The 19,284-nt window shown below is 42.2% G+C and overlaps 1 protein-coding gene across 1 annotated transcript in view; it reads right to left on the bottom strand.

The window, feature by feature from the left end:
* The window catches only part of fat2 (FAT atypical cadherin 2), a 94,890-nt gene that overhangs the window by 26,949 nt on the left and 48,657 nt on the right, over positions 1–19,284 (bottom strand). The window contains exons 13-21 of the mRNA XM_086138022.1: positions 18,787–18,940; positions 18,024–18,257; positions 16,403–16,780; positions 10,747–10,958; positions 9,234–9,374; positions 7,086–7,229; positions 6,134–6,331; positions 3,176–3,776; positions 999–1,199 (exon numbers count right to left, since the gene is read on the bottom strand). Of these exons, the coding sequence (XP_085994148.1) occupies positions 999–1,199; positions 3,176–3,776; positions 6,134–6,331; positions 7,086–7,229; positions 9,234–9,374; positions 10,747–10,958; positions 16,403–16,780; positions 18,024–18,257; positions 18,787–18,940 (2,263 nt within the window). The remainder of the gene's footprint in view (positions 1–998; positions 1,200–3,175; positions 3,777–6,133; positions 6,332–7,085; positions 7,230–9,233; positions 9,375–10,746; positions 10,959–16,402; positions 16,781–18,023; positions 18,258–18,786; positions 18,941–19,284) is intronic.

Below are 19,284 nucleotides of genomic sequence, written 5' to 3'. Positions count from 1 at the left end.
TTGAAAGAATTGTACTCAAGGGGATGGAATGAAAGAAGGTAATAGCTTCTCATGGCTGTTGAAAAGAAGACTGGTTGTGACCTGATTGTCTTATCAGCTCTGCTCAGTCTTTTGAATCAAAATAACACAAGGTTCCAAAACAAGCGAGTGATTACGTTTCATTCTGAGGAGCTGGCAGCTGATATTTATTCCGGCCGCAATGCCGTTAATCCTGGCAGGAATGCCCACTCACATGCCCACCCCATCACCGGTGCACTCGTTGGATTTGACGTATTTCGTAGGCGGAAAAGGCTTTTCTGGTCGTCAGGCGCCTAATAAATAAAAGTTAGGGCGTCAACTGATTTTGGAGCAAAACGTAATGAAGTGCATCCTGAGGTTTTGTTTTTTCCCTCTTATAGTTTAGTGAGGAACATCTATCTAAACAATGCCGGAAGCAGAAAATTGATGCAACACAGACTTGTCTCCCGAGCAGAACTGTTTGGGCAAATATAGAAAATGCCATTGCTAGCTGAGCAGCAAGAGCAAACCACCTGGCACTAGGGCACGCCTTCAACAAGCCCCTTTTTCAGGGACATCCCTGCTTTCGTCTATTAGTGTTTCAAACAAAAAGATGTACCTAGGAATGGTGGTTAGGATTGTATTATTCTCAATGTGTTATGTTATGTGTTCTGCTGTATTATTGTTATATAATGTTGAATGTTCTGACTGCCAAAATAACACAAGGTTCCAAGGTTGTATTTTGAACGTCTGACTGTGACGTTCAAAATACAAATAGAGATCGCTGTTGTCTGTGACGATATTAGGCATTTTGAAGCATATGGGCATTGCCATTTAAAAAAATTCTGATGGCTAATAAAAGATCAATTTAAATTTGGGTTAATTTGGTGTTGCATCAGAGTCAAGTCTTTTGTTATTTATTGTCTTGAAACCGCCAAAACACTAGCTCCCCGAAAATGTTGCAACTTCCTTCCAATTTGGCTTGTGACTGGTGGACATACCGTTACAGGGACAGACGCTCTCCCAACGGTGCCGCGGCGTGATGTAGGCCAGTCTGGCGGTGCTGAAGTGGTACATGGCGTCTTCTGGCAAGTGGATGGTGTTTCTGCATCCCCTGGGAGGACATCCAGCACCCAGACAGCCGTTGTAGCTCAAATGGACAACGTCTAGTCCCAGAGAGTCCTCGATGTCTGACAAGATGCCTACATGCGACCAAATGATGGTATTAAAGAACGGGAGTTCTCAGTGATTTTTCTCGCTATCTTTAACAACTTTTCTAAACCACCATTCATTACTTAAAGAATATTATAATAGCGCAACACAGGGTTCCTACACTTCCATACTTTGTCCTCACCTGAATTTCAGTTACAACTTCAAATCATTTTTTTTTTACATGTATGTAAATGTGTAATATTCGGATACTTTGACGAGCCAGTTGTCAGAGAATTTAGATTACCCATTGTGAGTGATAGCACCGATTATACAACAATGGACACCTATACGTCAGGGTTCATATCTGACGATGTGTACAACTATTAGGGAAGTCCATCTCTGATAACTGTACATCCTGAAATTCATTAACTTGCTTATGCCATGGTCACTTGCCATAAAAAAAATGAAACTACCAATCCATATGTTTTGTAGTCAAAATAGAATATTTTACGATAATACTTTTTTTCCCCTCTTGCAGCATCCAATGGTTTGACTATGAAGAGACCTTTCCAATCCCATAATAACTAAATGCTACTCAGTAATTCAGCAGATAGATTTCCTAGTTTGACAATGTTAAATAACAACCACAGGTATGATGATGAAATCAGTTTCTATTATTACACGTTTTTTTTCAGTATAGTTATACGTAATGGTTAATGCAAGCTCAATGGCAACACTGAACTCTGTCGGTCTGATGTTGACTGGATGACTGCCTTTTAATCATCTATTTTGTTACCTTTGCATTGATTTCATCCTTATTGAATATTAAGTAGTTTTGCCACTTCTGTACCTCCATTTTCCGATCCTCCGATCCTGGGCAGTCGGCCCCCGTCAGGGACTTGCCCCCCCTCCCGGGTCCCACACCCAGCACGAATCCCGTTGGTGTCTCGCAAGGTACCCCGCCAACATTTCCTTCCCACACCTCCCGCAAGCCACCCTTCTCCCTCCGTGACCCCCCTCCCCATTCGCCCTTCGTCCCCCCCAGCCCCCCCTCCACGCGCCACGCCCGCTCCCTCCCTTCTCCCTCCTCCCCTCTCCACCTCATTCTCTCTGTCCACTCTTTCATACCCTCTCACGTGTCTGGCATAATTTGCTTTCGTCACCCACCTTTCACACCCTCCGCACTGTCTCCTTTCTCCCTTCTCCTCATACGCTCCTCCCGTGCAACTCCTTTCGTGACTTATTTTATTCCCTTTCGACCCAAACCTCCTCCCACACTTCCCACACTCAAACTCTACCTGTTCCTCGTTCCTGCGGTGTATGCGTTTTTCGTGCATGGTTAGACCAGCTCTACTCCTGCACACTTTTCCGCACCCCTCATACCTACATACCAACCCGTCATTCACTCTCCTAACATTCCTTTCCAGTCTTTCCTCGTTCCTTCCCACCTCATATCTGTGACCTTTCTGATTTTCCCATTTATACAGGTGATCCATTCGCTCGCTCACTCTCCGCTTCCATCCTTCCCTGTCACTCGTCAATCTTTCCACCTCCGTCCAGTCCATTCCTGCATTCCTCATCACTCTCTTCCAGTACAACACCGTCTTCCTTTTGCGCCCCATCTTCTTCCCTCTTCCTTCCAGTTCCTCCCACCATCCCAATACCATAGCTTTTATTAGTCTTTCATTTCCCATACGCATCACATGTCCGATTCTCTGCAACACTCGCCTCTCGATTTTCCACTCAATGGATTTTACTCCCAGCATTTTCCTCACGTCATACATATTCACTCCTCTTTCTTGCATTTGCCTCAGTGGTTCTCCATTCCTATCACTCCACACATACCTATAGCACCTATCCATCCACTTCTGTAGTTTTCGAGAAAGCCATCTGCGTTCAAACAGGGATGAAAAAAAAAAAGACTGTATTTTCTGTATTTCACTTATCCCCAAGTTACGGCACGCAGAAAAAGGAACCCAGGAGAAACACTAATATAGGATATTCAAACCAAATTGCTGAGGATCACCTGCTAGTTTGTTGGTCGCTAGCGATTGGATAAGTCCACTCTGAGGCCTCCAAATCAGCAGAACCTCCAGAATTGGGGTGTGGGGTAGCATCTGGAGGCTGGCCAGGTGCAGCTCTTGCCGGGGAAATGTCAGCGCTTGTGCCAGGCTGCGCTGGAGGCCTCGCCAGTGATCGGCCAGAAACTCCTCAGAGGAAATCCCATGCAGTCGCAGGGTCAAGCCAGAGTCCAGCGCCCTCTGTGTCGCCGCCCACACGTGAACCTTCACCGCTGTCCAGACGCTGAACCTGCCATCCGTCACGCTGACGTTGAGTGCGTAGGAGCCCTCTTCCAGATTTTTGTCCACCCAGATTTTACCATTGGCCCGATCCACGGAGAAGTGGTGCCCAGCAGGGTCCTCAGAGACCAGCGTGTAGGCCAACACATCTTGCGGGTCTTGATCAGAGGTATGGAGCCGACCGATAACGCGGTTGGCATAAAACCCGCCGGCTGTGGTGATGAAGACCTCCAGGGGGACCACGGAGGGTGGGTACTTGCTCTGCTCAGTGACGTTGATGGAGACCACGCAGATGGAGGAGAGTGGAGGATGGCCGCTGTCCGTCACCTTTGAGAAAGTAAAATCATAATATGAAAGATCGAATCACAGAATGATTTGCAAAGTGCAGAAAATACACAAAAGCAAATAGACATAATTTTTACAGGAACTAAAACATTATCCCAGGAGGGATGGGCATTGACGATCGAGAACCGAGCGGAAACTGGACAAACATTGTGGTTCTCCTGGAATGGTTCAGATTTGGAAATATCAGTGCTAAATTTCGATGCGTTGCCATGTGGATGAAGGACCAGTAGGAAACGTGTGTGTGTGTGTGTGTGTGTGCGTGGCGCACAGCCCCACCCTCGCAACTGTAGCTGCACTGTGGGTCTGCGGCACCTAGGCAGGTGCCTGATAGACGGCGAAAGTCGATTGGTGGCATTGGGCGAATGTGGGGCTGTTCCACAGCGGAGGCCGTCGAAACATAGTGTTAAGTAGCGTAACTAACCAACCAACCAACACTACCTAACAAAATAAACCAAACAACAAATCGTCACTGTCCTGTGAAAAACATGTCAATTTTTGTCCGAAACGTGGACGCCCCATGAAAGAGCCTCTTTTTATATATATATATATATACAGTATATATCTATATATACAGTATATATATATATAATGTGTGTGTGTGTGTGTGTGTGCATGTATACAATTTGTAATTGAATATCCGTAACACAACAAATTTCGGAGGTCATGAGATCACGTTCAGAGATTTGCGAAACAAATCATAGACAATACTTATCATTTCACAGCTCAGTAACTCACTAGCCAGACAGACAGCCAACTGAGTGACCGATTTATCAACCAGCCTACGAACCGATCAAGCAACGAACTGACTGAGCTCCCCAGCAAACCAGTTTTAAGTCGCAAGAGAGTGAATTAGCTCACAGACTGGCAAACTAACTGTCCTAAATGACTGACTTATGAACAAACCAAACAACCAACCCGCAAAGCAACCCAATGGCCAACTAATGAACAAACCTGCAGCTCTGTTTGGTTTGGACAGAATTTACCCAAATTGGACAACATACATTCTCACAGTCATGACACATGAAGTTCTGTGAGCTGTAGTGAATGGGTCCCCAAAATAAATTACAGTAATTTATGACACATCATTCTTCTTCAAACCCTTCATGTTTTCATAACCTCTCGTTTAAAGCCACAAACCCCTCGACTTTTCATGCTTTTTGTCAATGTACGCGACATGTGACTTGTGTTGTGTGCAGATGCATTACATGGTGACTTGTTCATAACAATTCCTATAATTTGTCTTATCGAGCGTCAGATTGTTTCTGGTTGAAAGCACTCTTTTTTGTGGATGGAGAATGCAGTAATTTGGCAGCAAATGTCAATCAAACATTGTGACAGTTGCCACCAAAATGTCGGAAGGTCAAAAATATCTCAACCTTTTGTCTCTTTCTCAGCCTGTACTTTTTAAATTCATAGTAGGCAAAAATCCCCATTTTCAAAAAATATTGCTGTCAGTGGGTATTGTCTGCAGAATTCTGATTTAAAAAAAATCTATTTTTGAATAAGCCCGGAGCTTAACATGTGGAAAGGGTGATGCAGTGTGAATAGTTTCTGTTTGCACTGTATCTGAAGTTAATGGATATGAGTGGATGTTTATGGCATAATTTGACATGTGCACTGAAATGTGAAATTCATAAAACCAAGATTTCTGTTTCGAACCGATGCTCCGGGTTCGGTTGAAAGACTTTGCTTGTAACAGTCGGGTCCATCTTCTGGAAAATTGATGATCTTCTCCGATGTACTCTCGCGATAAAGAGTCAATCAATCAATACTTTGCCGGCAGGGAGACACTTGGAAGTTTCGCCTGGGTGATTGCAGATTCTGATGATTTTATTCTGACCTGTGACCTTGCCGCATAGCTTGCATACATCTCAAATATCTTAAATATGCATTGTATGTTGCGATGAATGTTAATGTTGCTTTAACGGTTGCAAAAGTTGTCCGAATCAACCTTTGGCCACCTTTTCTCGCCCTCCCTCGCCCTTGGGTAAAGTTAAATGAATGCCGCAACTGGCCGGGTCAGCTGTGTTTTAGCAGGAGGAAAGCGGCCGAACAATGACAATCAGCTCATTAGTAGTGGAGAGAGTCACCCGCATGGTCCCTAATCATCATCATAATCATCATCATCACCAACCTGCCTTTTATCTCCAGAGTGGGATTTCTGCATGTAGACACATTATCATAGAATATGTAAGAATTGTAAGACATGAGTAAATACTGTAGTGGGTGAAATGTGGCAAAGATGATATTAAAGGAACTCCCCCCCCCCCCCCCCCCCCCATTCAATAATATATGCAAGCGGCATCAAAAGTTGAGTGCCAACTTTTTTCTGCTCTTGCCTGAATCTTGAGGCGGTGCTGTGCTTTGCTCGTCCTCCGGAGCGGTGCCGCCAGAGACAGGAGACCACCCTGGTCCACGTGGAAGCGCCGGTCACCGTTGCCGCTGATGATGTGGAAGGAGAATGGTGGTCCGTTGCGGGGGGTGTCCTTGTCTGTTACCAGCAGCTGCAGGACGCCACTGCCCACCACCTCACCCTCCTTTGTTAAAACAAAACCATAACAAAACAGCGGCTTTATTGCTGGGCAAAGTTATTATAGTTAACGAAAAGGAATGAAAAATTGCTGGCTAAGGCAAACATTTTCCTTTCTAAGCAGCACTGAGCAACAAAAACAACTTCCTGTGTCCTTTCAGGCATGGCTTCCTGAGACTTTTCTTTTGTGGGAAAAATCAGGGTAAAAACGCTGACAAAATGTCATATTGCTAAGTGAAACTGACATTGAGGACTGATTTTTCTTTTTCATCAGTTTGGGTTCACTCGAGTCAACTGAGTCTAAAATGACTGATACAAACAAAAATGGCAGACTTTTCCATATGGCTCCCTGAGACCTTTTTGCGGGCTTACTCATGATCGACATGCTGAACAGATTTTATGTCGTCGGGTGCTGGATATCTTTTGTAAATCATGTTGGACGCAACTGAGTCAATTGAGCTGAAAATGTTTATTGCAAATCAAAATGACAGTGTTCCCGTTTCTTTTTGCTCATGGTTTATTTACTTTTTTGTGGTTCGACTCATGACAGATATATAAAAAAAAAACTACATACCTAATACATCTAAATAAAAATGGCTTCAAGGTAGAAACTTTAAAGTCAGTCATACTGGTCAACACCAGGCACAAAACTCCTGGTTTTTACAAACAGTGCAAAATGGAGAACCATGAAGGATCCTCATGTTTTTCTTTCCTGAAATTATTTTCTTCCTTTTTTTTAAAAAGATTGAAGGTGGTCTAACCTGTAACAGCAGACTGTGCTGGACCTGGGAGAAGAGCGGTGGGTTGTCGTTGGCGTCGGCAACGGTGATGGTGACGAGGACGGCGGAGGAAAGTGGTGGATTGCCTTCATCGGCTGCTTGCACCGTCAGGGAGTAATGAGTACGCTGGACAGACATAACATACACAAATGGACCATTTACTGTATGTTATGATAAAATGATTCTATTTCCACCTAATTGCTGGTCTCATCCTCATTTGTATGTACCCGCGCGTGTCTTAGTTAGTTGTACAAACACATCATTTTATTAATGATCCGAAAACAGTTTTCATATTGTCATTATTTGCACGTTTTGGGTCAATTGGGTTGTTTTTCTCATTGAATCCCAAAAGGTGGGCTTTCTCCCATGAGAAGATCAAAGATGAGAAGTAAGATCGTTAAAGGAATTCATCACAGAAAGTTTCAGGCCGTTTGTTAAAAGTTTTGGGGAATGCTACTTCAATGTCAAAAGCTGTGAAAGGTACCAAAAAAGATAAAATCATAGTTTTAGACTACTCAAATCGTAATTTTGCACTTGGACATCATGGAGAGAATATAAATGATGTCACGGCTACTTGTGTCACAACGTAAATGCTTTATTCTATGACGTCATGGCACGGCATTGCCAAATCTGCCATTAATCCGGCCTATGAATGCATTTTCCACTTTACCCTAAAATAATGAAAAAAAAAAAAACCTACCGTAAAATAAAATTTGTTTCATTTTGCTTCAGAATTTTTTGTGTTTTGTTGTTCAGTGTCAAAAATATTTTATTAAGATATTAAGATATCCTTTATTTGTCCCACACTGGGGAAATTTACAGCCTCCAGCAGCAAGAATGTGGGTAGAAAGAAGAAAGAAGAAAAAACAAACAAACACCGTTCAATTAAGTGCAATATAAATACAAAATGGATAAATCGCAGTGCTATTTACAGTTGTTTTCCACATCATTTAATTATTATTATTATTATTGTTGTTATTTTTATTCAGCAGCCTGGCAGCAGTCGGTAGGAACGAGCGTCGGTATCTCTCCTTCTTGCAGCGCGGGTGCAACAGTCTCTGGCTGAAGGAGCTACCTAGTGCTGTCAGGTAGCACTATGAAGAAATTATAATATTTACAGTGCTTGTCTTTTTCAAACTGTAAATACAGTACGGCAGATAGAGAGCGAGCCCGCCTGCAAATAGAGGAAATTCACATATAATTGACACCCAGTAAAATGCAGTGCGAGGGGGACTAAATCTTTATTGATATTCTTTTTCTTCTTTTCTCTTTTTTTTTTAAAAATTGAACTAAATTTGAAAATAAATCTGCAAATAAACCGCGAGTATGCGGGTGTCGATTGTAATATGATGATTTTTTAATAGAAATGTAAATCACAGACAAAAATATTGAATAATGTCACAGCTTCTATCACCAGAATTTTTGACAAGTACCGGTAGTTTTAGAATTATATGTAAGTAAGATACCCGTCTGAAAATATTTCACGAGTGTCTTCAATGCAGAAGCTGGTCTTCAAAATAATACAAGAAAGTACGTAATGAAATGATGAATATTTAAATGAAGACAAATATCTGCTAATACATAAAAAATGTCTTGAAACAAGTAAACACAGCAAACAGCGATGTGCATCTCTCAAGTAAAAAAAAAAAGGGGTAAAATACGATACAACAACAGTACATTTTCAAATGTAGAAACTCAATTTGGTTTGATTCATTGGAATTAGAATTGGTTTATACCGATTTATACCTCGTGTGCATCTGTCATAAAAGATGATTTGATAAGAATGGTTATTTGTCTAAGCGTGCCCTACGAATGGCTGGCAATGAGTTCATGGTGTCGCCCGCCTACTGCCTCAAGACAGCGGGGATAGGCTCCAGGACGCCTGCAACCCTCAAAGGCATAAGCGGATTAGAAAAATGGATGGATGGGTCATGTAATAAACCTTCAAGCCTTGTATTAGAAGACCCCCCGCCCCCCCCCAAAAAAAGCATTCAGAATGTGCGGAAAGTCTTCATGCTTTTTCCATTTAGCATCACAATGAGAAACGTTCAAGTAGAAGGGTGCATGCTTTCAGTGTCAATTGAGGGCGCTGATGTACTGGGATGTGTGACATCACACTGCCTGACTAACCTCCTCTCGGTCCAGGCCGGCGCAAATGCTAATTTCGCCACTCCGAGGGTCAATAGCGAACTGGCGCAGAGGGTCGCCGCTGACGATGGAGTAACGCAGCAAGTTGTTGTTGGGCGGACCATCACGATCGCTGGCCGTCACCTTCAGGGGGAGCGTGAGAAAAATCAAGGACATAAAGCTAGAGCAGGCGTTGTCAAGCATTCAAATAATCTCTGACTTCCTCTGAAACGTGTCTTTGGCAGCTGCATACATGAATACAATCAAACATAACATATATACAGGTACATGTTACCAAAGTAAGATGAAAAAATCAATGAAAAATTCGAATTATAAAAAGTTTGCATTCTTGGAGTGAGGTGAGGCGTGACAGCTATGCTCATGAGAAGATTCAAAACAAGTAGTAGTAGATGGATAAAATTGTAATGTCATTATTAAAAATGTTAAAGTGTGTGGCTGTTATGATTTGGTTTGGGACCAACAGGTGGCACTGTAGGGCTCCCCCTGCAGTTGCACACCTGTTGGTCATTAGGTAATTATGAGTTGTATAAAAGGACTCCTGCCCGAACACTCAGTGTCGGGTCATTGTTGCTGTTTGCTCCTGTCATATTCGTTTGTTTGCTGTTCCTTTACTGCTATCAGGTTTGTTTTGGTCACGGTTCTGTTTTAGCTTCACTTGTTATTTTTGTTGGCTACTTTAGACTGTTTGTTTTTGGATTTAGTTTTCTGTGTTTTATCAATACATTTCTTCAAGTTCACCCTGCTCCTTCCTCATGCCTGCTTTTTGGGGTCCACCACCACCTCGCAAACGTGACAGTGGCGACATTTTAGTATTAATTGGCCCTATTTTAATGTTTTATATCTGTGTGTCCACAGAACAATGTCGGCCAAATCTGACCATGTGAAAGCGCAAAAGGTGTGCAGCGAGGAGTCCATAGCAGAAGAATGTCAAACAAGAGTGTGATTACGCTGCCATCAGCAAGCCACTGAGCTGTGTCATTGCCACCTTATCTCTTGCGCAGTCCCTGACGTGATGGCTCACACGGGATAAGTTCGCGCTTTGCACATCATTAACTTGTGTCATGTCATGAAATCACCTTAAAGACCCTGAAAAAGCAGATTTGTTTCTAAATACATGAAACGTTTGAAGAAAATTGCTGAAAACCTGCCAAGACTGAGAGCAATGGAAATTCGAGAAAAATATAGCATAGTGTTCAACTGTTTTTCATCATTTCAGTTGTGGCTAAATCGACGCTCAGTGACTCACTTTGGAATACGGCATAAATTAGCCGCGACTGTATAAGAACCGGAGCGCCTTTGTTTGTGTCAGCGGGTATCCGCTAATAATCTGCTGCTTTTAATGCATAAACCAATATTCTAACTTACTAAAACGTGAGTCCTACTGACGAACTAAGAGCAAGCTAAGCTAACAAACGACATGATCCCTGTGGCATCGTGCACATAATGCACGTTGAATGAAAATATTTCATCGTATTGTATGTGTGTTGATGTGTACCTTGATCACCAGGCTTCCTGGGGTTCGTTCCTCTGAAATCTCAGCGCTGTAGTCGCCGCGGCTGAAGACGGGAGCGTTGTCGTTGACGTCGCTCACGTTGACCACCACTATGGTAACGTCGGCCAATGACGACCTGCCCCGAGTGCCCTCTACTGACAGGTAGAACTCCTGAGACACCTCGAAGTCCAGCAGGGCGGCGAGGGTCAGCACGCCTGTCAACACCGAACGTTATTCAAAAACTCATTCAACAGTAATTTTCCTTTTCTTGTATTTTTTTTAACCATAGTATATGGTGGGTAACGTCGCTTTATAAATAGCATGCAGTAGGTAATATCTCTTTATAATGAAGAATGGAGGAATGAATTCATTCTACAACATGGATGGGCAACTGGCGAAATTAAAATTATTCTCATCACCTTCAAGGCCCTTCACAACCTCGCCTCCCCTCCTACCTCACTGAACTCCTTCACCACCAAAGGTGAACAGGTGAACCCACAACTGAACTGGGAATAGGTGAGTGACATGTTTGGGTATAAAAGGACCAACCACCAAGGACTCAGTGGGTCACAAGCAAAAATGGTGAGAGGTTCACCTCTTTGTGGACACTTGCGTGAAAAAATAGTTGAACAGTGTAAGGACAATTTTTCTCAATGTATAAAATTGTGAGGAATTTAGGGACTTCATCATCTATGGTCTATAATCTCATCAAAAGGTTCGTATTTCTGGTTCATCTCACTCCAATATGATAGGAAAGAACATTGCCTTCGCAAAAACAAGATTTTGAAGAGGCCCCGGGTTTAAGCACTGACCTATAACCTGAATAATAATGTGTTTGCATCACCAGCACCCAAGTGTGCCACTACTGCTCTGTGATTAAATGTGATTGGTCAATTCTGATGCCACATGCTAGTTGTTAGAGGCTTTGCACACTTGTGGAACCACACGGTTTAAGTTGTTTCTTGTTATTTCCCCTGTTGAAAAGGTTTTTTTGAATATTTTTATTGAGTTACACAGTCTGAGCAGTATTTCTACAGAAGCAGCATCAGTGTTCGTGTGCTCTTTAGAACATGCATCAAAGAATTCCATGCATTTTCACGGCCACCCGAGGCACACGTGTGAAACTATGGCAGCTGCGGCACACTTGAATGCCTGTGATATTTGCATACTGAGCGATTTTCACATGGCATGACAGACGCAATCAGCGCTTGAGAATGGATGAACATCCAAGCCGCTGGCCGTGTTCATTTACCCCGCCCCCCCCCCCCCCCCCCCGAGTAAGTCGAACTGCCGTGCCAACGCCGCGGATGAACCATTCGATGGTGTTCTCCATTTTGTATGATTATTATTGCTGTCATGCTGTTCGTGTTCATCTCAGGTGACATGAAAAGACAAACTATGCACACGTCCTACATGATTGACTCATCGTTGCTATATGGACAAATTACCAAACACTCACACAACCAGATTGTTTTTTTGGGCAAGTCTAACAACAGGTTAGGGGTTTGGGTTAGGTGCTCAGGTTATGGATTGACAATGTTTGGATTAGGCCTCGGATGAAGTGTAGTTGCTAGGCAACAATAAAACATTAACTTTGAAGCTGGGTATCTTAACCATGCTGAGGCTGGTGTGATTTTTAAAACAGTCAATACAGCGGCGCCTTAAAATGCCAGTTTAATTGGTTCCGTGACCATGCTTGTAACAAAAAAAGTCCTATCTCAAGTAATCTCTCCCCATTAAAATGAATGGACATGCCATGAATCCGTTCCAGGCTTTGTATCAATTGAATGCTACTCCCTCTGGTGTGCCTGCCTTGGCCACATCGGAGCAGTCTAAAGATATACTGTTGATTGAGACAGGAAGATGAATCCCACTTCAGTTCTAGGCAGGACAACACAATCATATTGGAGTGGGGCATGAATATTGGACATTGGAATAAATAGTAACACCTAAAGTCCTCTTTCAGCTCAAAGGATACATGGCTATGAATACTGTCAGATTGTCACTGAATATGCTGCTGCACCGTTTGTTTTCAACCCATTGCTTTTTTTGCAAGTTTTAAAGGGTTCAATGTAGAGGCTGATTAGTTTTTGATTTAAGCAAGTGGACTAATAGAAACCATATTAAAAAATATATATTTTTTCACTCCCCCATCTTTTTCCATTTTCAAATATTTAAATAAGCTTCAGGGAGCCACTAGGTGGCGCTAAAGAGCCACATGCGGCTCCGGAGCTGCGTATTGCCGACCAGCGGTTTAGATCCTGAACACTGTTGGGAGGCCAACCACAAAGCTTCAAATGTGTGGGCAAGGCCTACACATTAAAAAAAAAGTTCACAGTTGGCCCTTCCTGTGTTAATAAAATATTCAGTTTGTGTTTCTGTCGATTCCTCGTTCGTCCCTTCTGTGCCAACAGAAAGTCTCTTCTCCTCTCAGTTCCTGTCAGATATGCCCTTATTACGATCCATCAGTTTTCCCCCTCGATAAAACACTTACATTTGCCCTGCAAATTTGTGCTGGTTTTGCGACGCGGCACGCTGGCCATATTAGTGCATGTCGTTATACTGAAACAAACAGGCACGGACATCACATTAAGCATGGCTCTAAAAAACAACTTTCTGTTCAGTTGCGTGAATTTTCCAGATCGGTTTTCAGCAGCACAGTGAGTTGTGGCCTTCCTCACACGTTCTGAAAACACGAATGTTAGGATCTGTAAAGACACGAAATAGTCCATCGGTTTGTCAATGTATGACATGCGATTGACTAGTGACCAGTCCATGGTGTATGCCGCCTCTCGTACAAAGTCAACTTGGAAAAGCTCCGGTTCACCTGCACCTTTTATGAGGATGAGCGTTTTAGTAAACGGATAGAGATGCCTTTACAGTAATTAACTGTATAGGCGGACCCATTGTGTTGGTCCATGAGTACTTTTTAGACAGTGGTGGAATGAGAGAAGAACGTTTGAGCATCAAAATGAAAGAAGTGTGAAAAGTACTGGCTAGTTAAAGAAGTAAATCATATTACACTGCCGACTGATGTTTCTTGAGGGCATAAAGCAATTATTTTATGTGTGCGTGGATGAAAAGTTCTGTAGCTTGTTAGTGTTTGTGCGCGGGTCTCTGCGGGATGACCAGAGGTTTGTTTTAGTTTTGTGGTGTGAAATTATTAAATGCAAGCAGGCAGCGTCATATGCACTCCCTCCATTTGCATTTTGTCGACAGGGGAAAAAAAGAAGCGACATGCAAATTATCAATTTATTTGGCATGGCTGGCATGCTGTGGACTTTTTTTCCCCCTAACTTTGTAGATAATTTCTTGTCATCTTGTTTATTTCTATTGTGACTTTCATTAGTCATAATGCTGCATGCTCTCAGTTTTTGCATTACAATATAACAAGTACATACAATTGCACATGTAGTGGACTTTCATGGGCTTTTTTCATCCGTTGTTGTCCACTTGTTTATTTCTATTAAGAAAGATGGACGTTATCATTACCTAGCAAGGGAATTTATTGCATTATTTCCTCTTTGAAAACTGACTTCATAATATCATAAAAACATGAGATTCTTATCTTGAATAAAAAATGTTAATGCAATGAATAAGTATCTGACGGTTTTCTTATTCAAACTCCTCGAGATTCCAGCCAACCTCGCCACGGCTTGTGTATTCCCCACCAAGGCGGGGCTTTACTCCTGGTGTTCAAACTTCTTATCGCCGCATCTGCACTGTCCGAACTTGACGTCTGCCCTCAGATAATGAGAGCGAGAGCGTGCAATGTGATCGATGAGCCTGGCTGACCTTTAACGACTTTTTTGGGAGAACCAAAGTTGGAAAGTGTCTGAAGGGCAGCAGGTCTAAACATCAACCTGAGAGCTTGACTCCAAAAGAGTTAAAATTCAATAATAAAGAAATTTTGTGTTAGGACCAGAGAAGGACTATCGATTGGGTTGAAGGAACAAACACAGATTCAGCAAAGATGATAACAACAAAAAACAACAACAATATTTCGACCCTGAATGCTCCGCAATGTCATCGAAGCATTGGAGAATTTTGAGGAAAAAAAAGTCAAATGACTGTAAATTACGGTACTAGCTTTTTCAAGTTCCGACTTTGTTGTGGTAACTTGCTAGTTTCTTGTTTCTTGGGGAGTTGTAAAACTTCACTTCATCATGTTTTGCCCAGACTTGAGGATGGATTTCACTCTCATTCACCTACACCCACAGAAGATTGATCTCATTTCCACCCAAGCCCCAAATGGCTGGTTCAAACAAAAAGGGCTGACTTGATGTGTCTTTTCAGGCATGGGTTCCTTCTTGTGGGTCTTCTCATGATGGGCATGCCAAAGAAATGTTATGCCAAATTTGGTTTGGGCGCTGAAATCTTGATATAATTTTTTTAATTTCAGCTGGCACAGTTCCCAGAAATTTTCACTAAAATGCCGTTTTCAAAAATGGAGCGCCCCCCCCCCCAAAAAAAAACGTCCTGTGTCTTTTCAGCCAGAGATATTTGAGACTTTTTTTGTGGCTCTATATTGGCTTCTCCTGCCACAACTCAAAAATATCACAACGTACCATATCATCATACCATCACTATGTATGTATTAAAACACCTTTAAAACATGTTTTTACGTTTGTGTGGTAGATGCAAATGGGAGAAAATCCAAGTAAAAAGGTGGTTCACGAAAACCTGGTTGTAATCATCTAGTGTAGCAATGAATATTACACACTGACTTATTAGCATAAATCAATGGGCCTGAAAATGAGAGCAGGCGCACAAGCCCGCAGCTGCCTTGCAGGAACAAATATGTTTTTAGTGTAAATTAATCCGTACTTGTTTTTCTGTTTCTCTGAAAACAAGCAACTTTATTCCTTGCTTGGTGAGATCCTTCACATCGAAGAACACATGTCAAAAAGGTTTTTCCCCCATTTTTTTTTTACCATTTTAAGGCTCAGATGGCGCCAAAATCCCAAATTCAGATCATTTTCAGAGTTGTGTGTTTTATGGCGAGGCACTCACAAATGAGCAAGCATCTCTCCAGTATTTGGTTCAAAATTCCAGCAATCGGACAACATTTCTTGGACAAGTTAATCTTTGAAGGATGCAAAATGGCATGGGTCTTTTTGCATGCGATCTTCTGAGACTTTTTTTGTGTGCATCTACATAGACATGCCAACCAAGTGAAAATGGCTTCAGGTGCCGAACAAAGAAAAATCATGTTGGCGCAAAAGTGGCAGATTAAAACCCAAGTAGCTTGGCCTCCTGAGCCTTTTTGGTGTGTACACAGGAGAGAGACATTCCGACCAAATTTCATTTTGTGAACAGAAACCGCTTGGAGGGCTCAATTATTTTCTTTTAATGTTTATATTATATTTTCAATCAAATTAGTCACAACTGTGCCGATTGAGCCAAAAATGTAGGAAACGAACTTGTCGTTTTTTTTTTTTTTTTTTTTGTTATGGCCACTTGAGACATTTTTGTGAGTCTACTCATAATAGACAGGCCTACCAGCTGTCATGTTGCTAATGGAAACTGGCTATCGGAATGAATTGTCAAACAAATTCAAAGAGGTATTATTGAACCAAAGTCTGGATAATTTAACCTTACCAGGTATGAGACACTTCATCAGCCCAAAAATGTTTTAAAATTGTGAAAATGGTAGTACCTGTCTTGGGGTCCAGCAAGAAGTGGCCATCCTCGTTCCCAGAGGCAATGCTGTACACGACCGAGGTGTCGCCGTCAAGCGCCGACACGCTGACCACTTGTGAGCCAACGGCCAGCGATTCGGGGACCAGGGCAGTGTATTCGACACTGGGGAAGATGGGCTGGTAGTCATTCAGAGACACTACGTCCACCGTGACTGCAGTGACCGAGTGGAGTGGGCGAGGCAGTCCAGTGTCGGACGCCTTCACTTTTAGCTGAAAGTGTGTCGGCGTGTCAGGGCCGAGTACTCGCTCCAGACGCAGCACGCCAGAAAACTCGTCCAGAGAGAAATAACCATCATCGCCCGCTAGCAGGGTATATCGTACCTCTGAGTTTTGCCCTGCAGGAGACAGATGTACCCTGGATTTAATGGGAACTTTACAGCCATTTGAGGATGCTTTTGGCCATTCACAATGAGGCAAAAAAGATAAAACTCCTTGGTTGTGTGATGGAAAACCATACAACAAATGTCTTGTTATATTGATCTTTTGAAGACAGATGAGTATATCACTAAAGTACCTGTTTTTGACATTAATAACAGTAGCGTTAGCGCTTCTGATTCACTTGTTTCTAACGAGCAAAAAATATATCTACGGAACAAGAAAGTCTAGACTACTGGTCAAATGACCAAATAAGGTATGAATTAACCAATTTATTTATTTGTTAATTATACATTTGTGATCAATGATTTAGTTAACTACTAATTAACTTAATGATCTGTTGTTACCCCTAAATTGAACATTTGAACTGGTGCTTATTTTTTTCGACATAAAGCATTGGATAAAATAAAAAATAAACACACACAATCACATGCAAACCAAATTTAATGATGTCGAAGTGAAACTGGCTTTAAGAAAATTATTCATTCATTCATTTTCCGAACCGCTTTATCCTCACTCGGGTCATGGGGTCACCTATCCCAGCTGTCTTTGGACAGTAGGCGGGGGTGTCTGAACCAGTTGCCAGCCAATCGCAGGGCACACAGAAATGAACAACCATTAGCGCTCACACTCACACCTAGGGACAATTTAGAGTGTTCAATCAGCCTGCCACGCATATTTTTGGAATATGGGAGGAAACCGGAGTACCCGGAGAAAACCCACGCAAGCACGAGAAGAACATGCAAACTCCACACAGGAAGGCCGGAGCTGGAATTGAACCTCTGCACTTTAAAGTCAACGTGCTAACCACTCGACTACCGGGCCGCCTGATAAATTTATTATTTGTTAAAGTGCTTTTTTAAAAATTATTTATTTATTTTTTACCTGACATAGGAATGGTGATTGAGATAACATCGATATTTTGCGACGTCAATATCTTTTTAGTTAGTACGAGTATCAATACCAGAGGTTTGCATCTCGATACTAGCGTGCAATTGATAAATGACATGTTGTCATATGTTAAATGTTGTTGAAACAATTCTCTAGGTTATACTGCGGTATCATTAGTTTTCATAGTATCAACATATTTTCAGAGTACGAAAGAAAATATAATAGTTGCTGCATTGCTATAGTACAGTAGGGGATACCAAAACCTCAATATTCCTCATATGGATACATATTTTGATATCCTTGTGGTGGTACCTGTGTCTGCATCATGGGCGTAGACTGCCGCGACAGGCGTGCTCCTGGTAGTGTTGTCATACACACTAACGTGGTAATGGCTGGACGAGAAGAGCGGAGCATTGTCATTCATGTCCAAGACTCTTAGAGAGATGTCCACCTGGCAGGACCGCCCGCCACCATCAGTTCCGCGCGCCACCATCTTGTACTCTGACACTAACTCACGGTCCAGCACGGCCAAGGTGAACAGTTCACCTGGAGGGGAGAATGTTTTAAAAAAACATGTTAATAAAAGTTTGATGAGGCCACACAAGCATGTTCATCGCATTAGAGCCAACTAAAATCTATGATATCAATTTGACCTGGTCAAACTAGCATGTTTTGATAATAGCTTGACCTGGTCCAATTAGCTTGTTTACCTTAAAAGGGTTAACTAGCATGTTTGACACTAGCTACCAGTACTAAATAGCATGTTAAACTTTCTAGGACTAACAACAGTCTTTAAACGTAGTCGCACCAGCAGTGACGGCTCATCAATAGAGGTCGCCATATTGGATGCCATATTGGACATGGCTCAGTCAGGTGGCTACAGTGCTTCTAGATTTGTATCTATATTCAACTCAAAGAAGTCACTTTGAAATATTTCGCGATAAGAATGTGGAGCCCAGCATGCATGGTACGCAGGTTAAAGCAAATGGCTTCATCAGTGAATGGTCACTAACTGTTCAACTTAGGCTTTTATATTGACGAAATAACTTTGTCTGGTCTGTGTGAAAGTACATACCAGTGACATGGTCCAGATGAAACTGGTCTGCATCGGGACCATGCAGACTAAAGAAGATGAGAGCATTTGGACCGTCATCGGCATCCAAAGCTGACACCTTCAACACAAACGTGCTGGTTGGAGAATTCTCCATCAGAGCTTCTGAATACACCAGCTAAAAACACACGCCATGCTAACAGTTACCACATGCAATGCAGTACCCTAACAATGCAGTTTTTTTTTTTTGCTTCTTAAATGAAAAAAAAAATGTACATCCAGGTTTAATATTTCTCAGCAGGAATTTTAGCCACAAATCTCTTTTAGAAGTTGGCAACTTGGCAAACAAGATAAGAAAAGCCAGACAATCCTAGCTTTATTCAAGATGTTAGGGTTGTGATGCATTTACTTTCTTAAACTTACATGTATATTCTCTGTACTTTTATACACTACCTGCATTTGATTTGGGGACGGTTGTTTAAGAATAAATAAAAAATAGGTTTTTACTGCACAATACTTTAC

Source organism: Hippocampus guttulatus, chromosome 2, assembly GCF_054856545.1.
Source record: "Hippocampus guttulatus isolate MCC_2025c chromosome 2, RoL_Hgut_1.0, whole genome shotgun sequence".
Classification (NCBI taxonomy): domain Eukaryota; kingdom Metazoa; phylum Chordata; class Actinopteri; order Syngnathiformes; family Syngnathidae; genus Hippocampus; species Hippocampus guttulatus.
The sequence above is the reverse complement of the archived record's forward strand: the minus strand, read 5'-3'. Positions and strand labels throughout refer to the sequence as shown.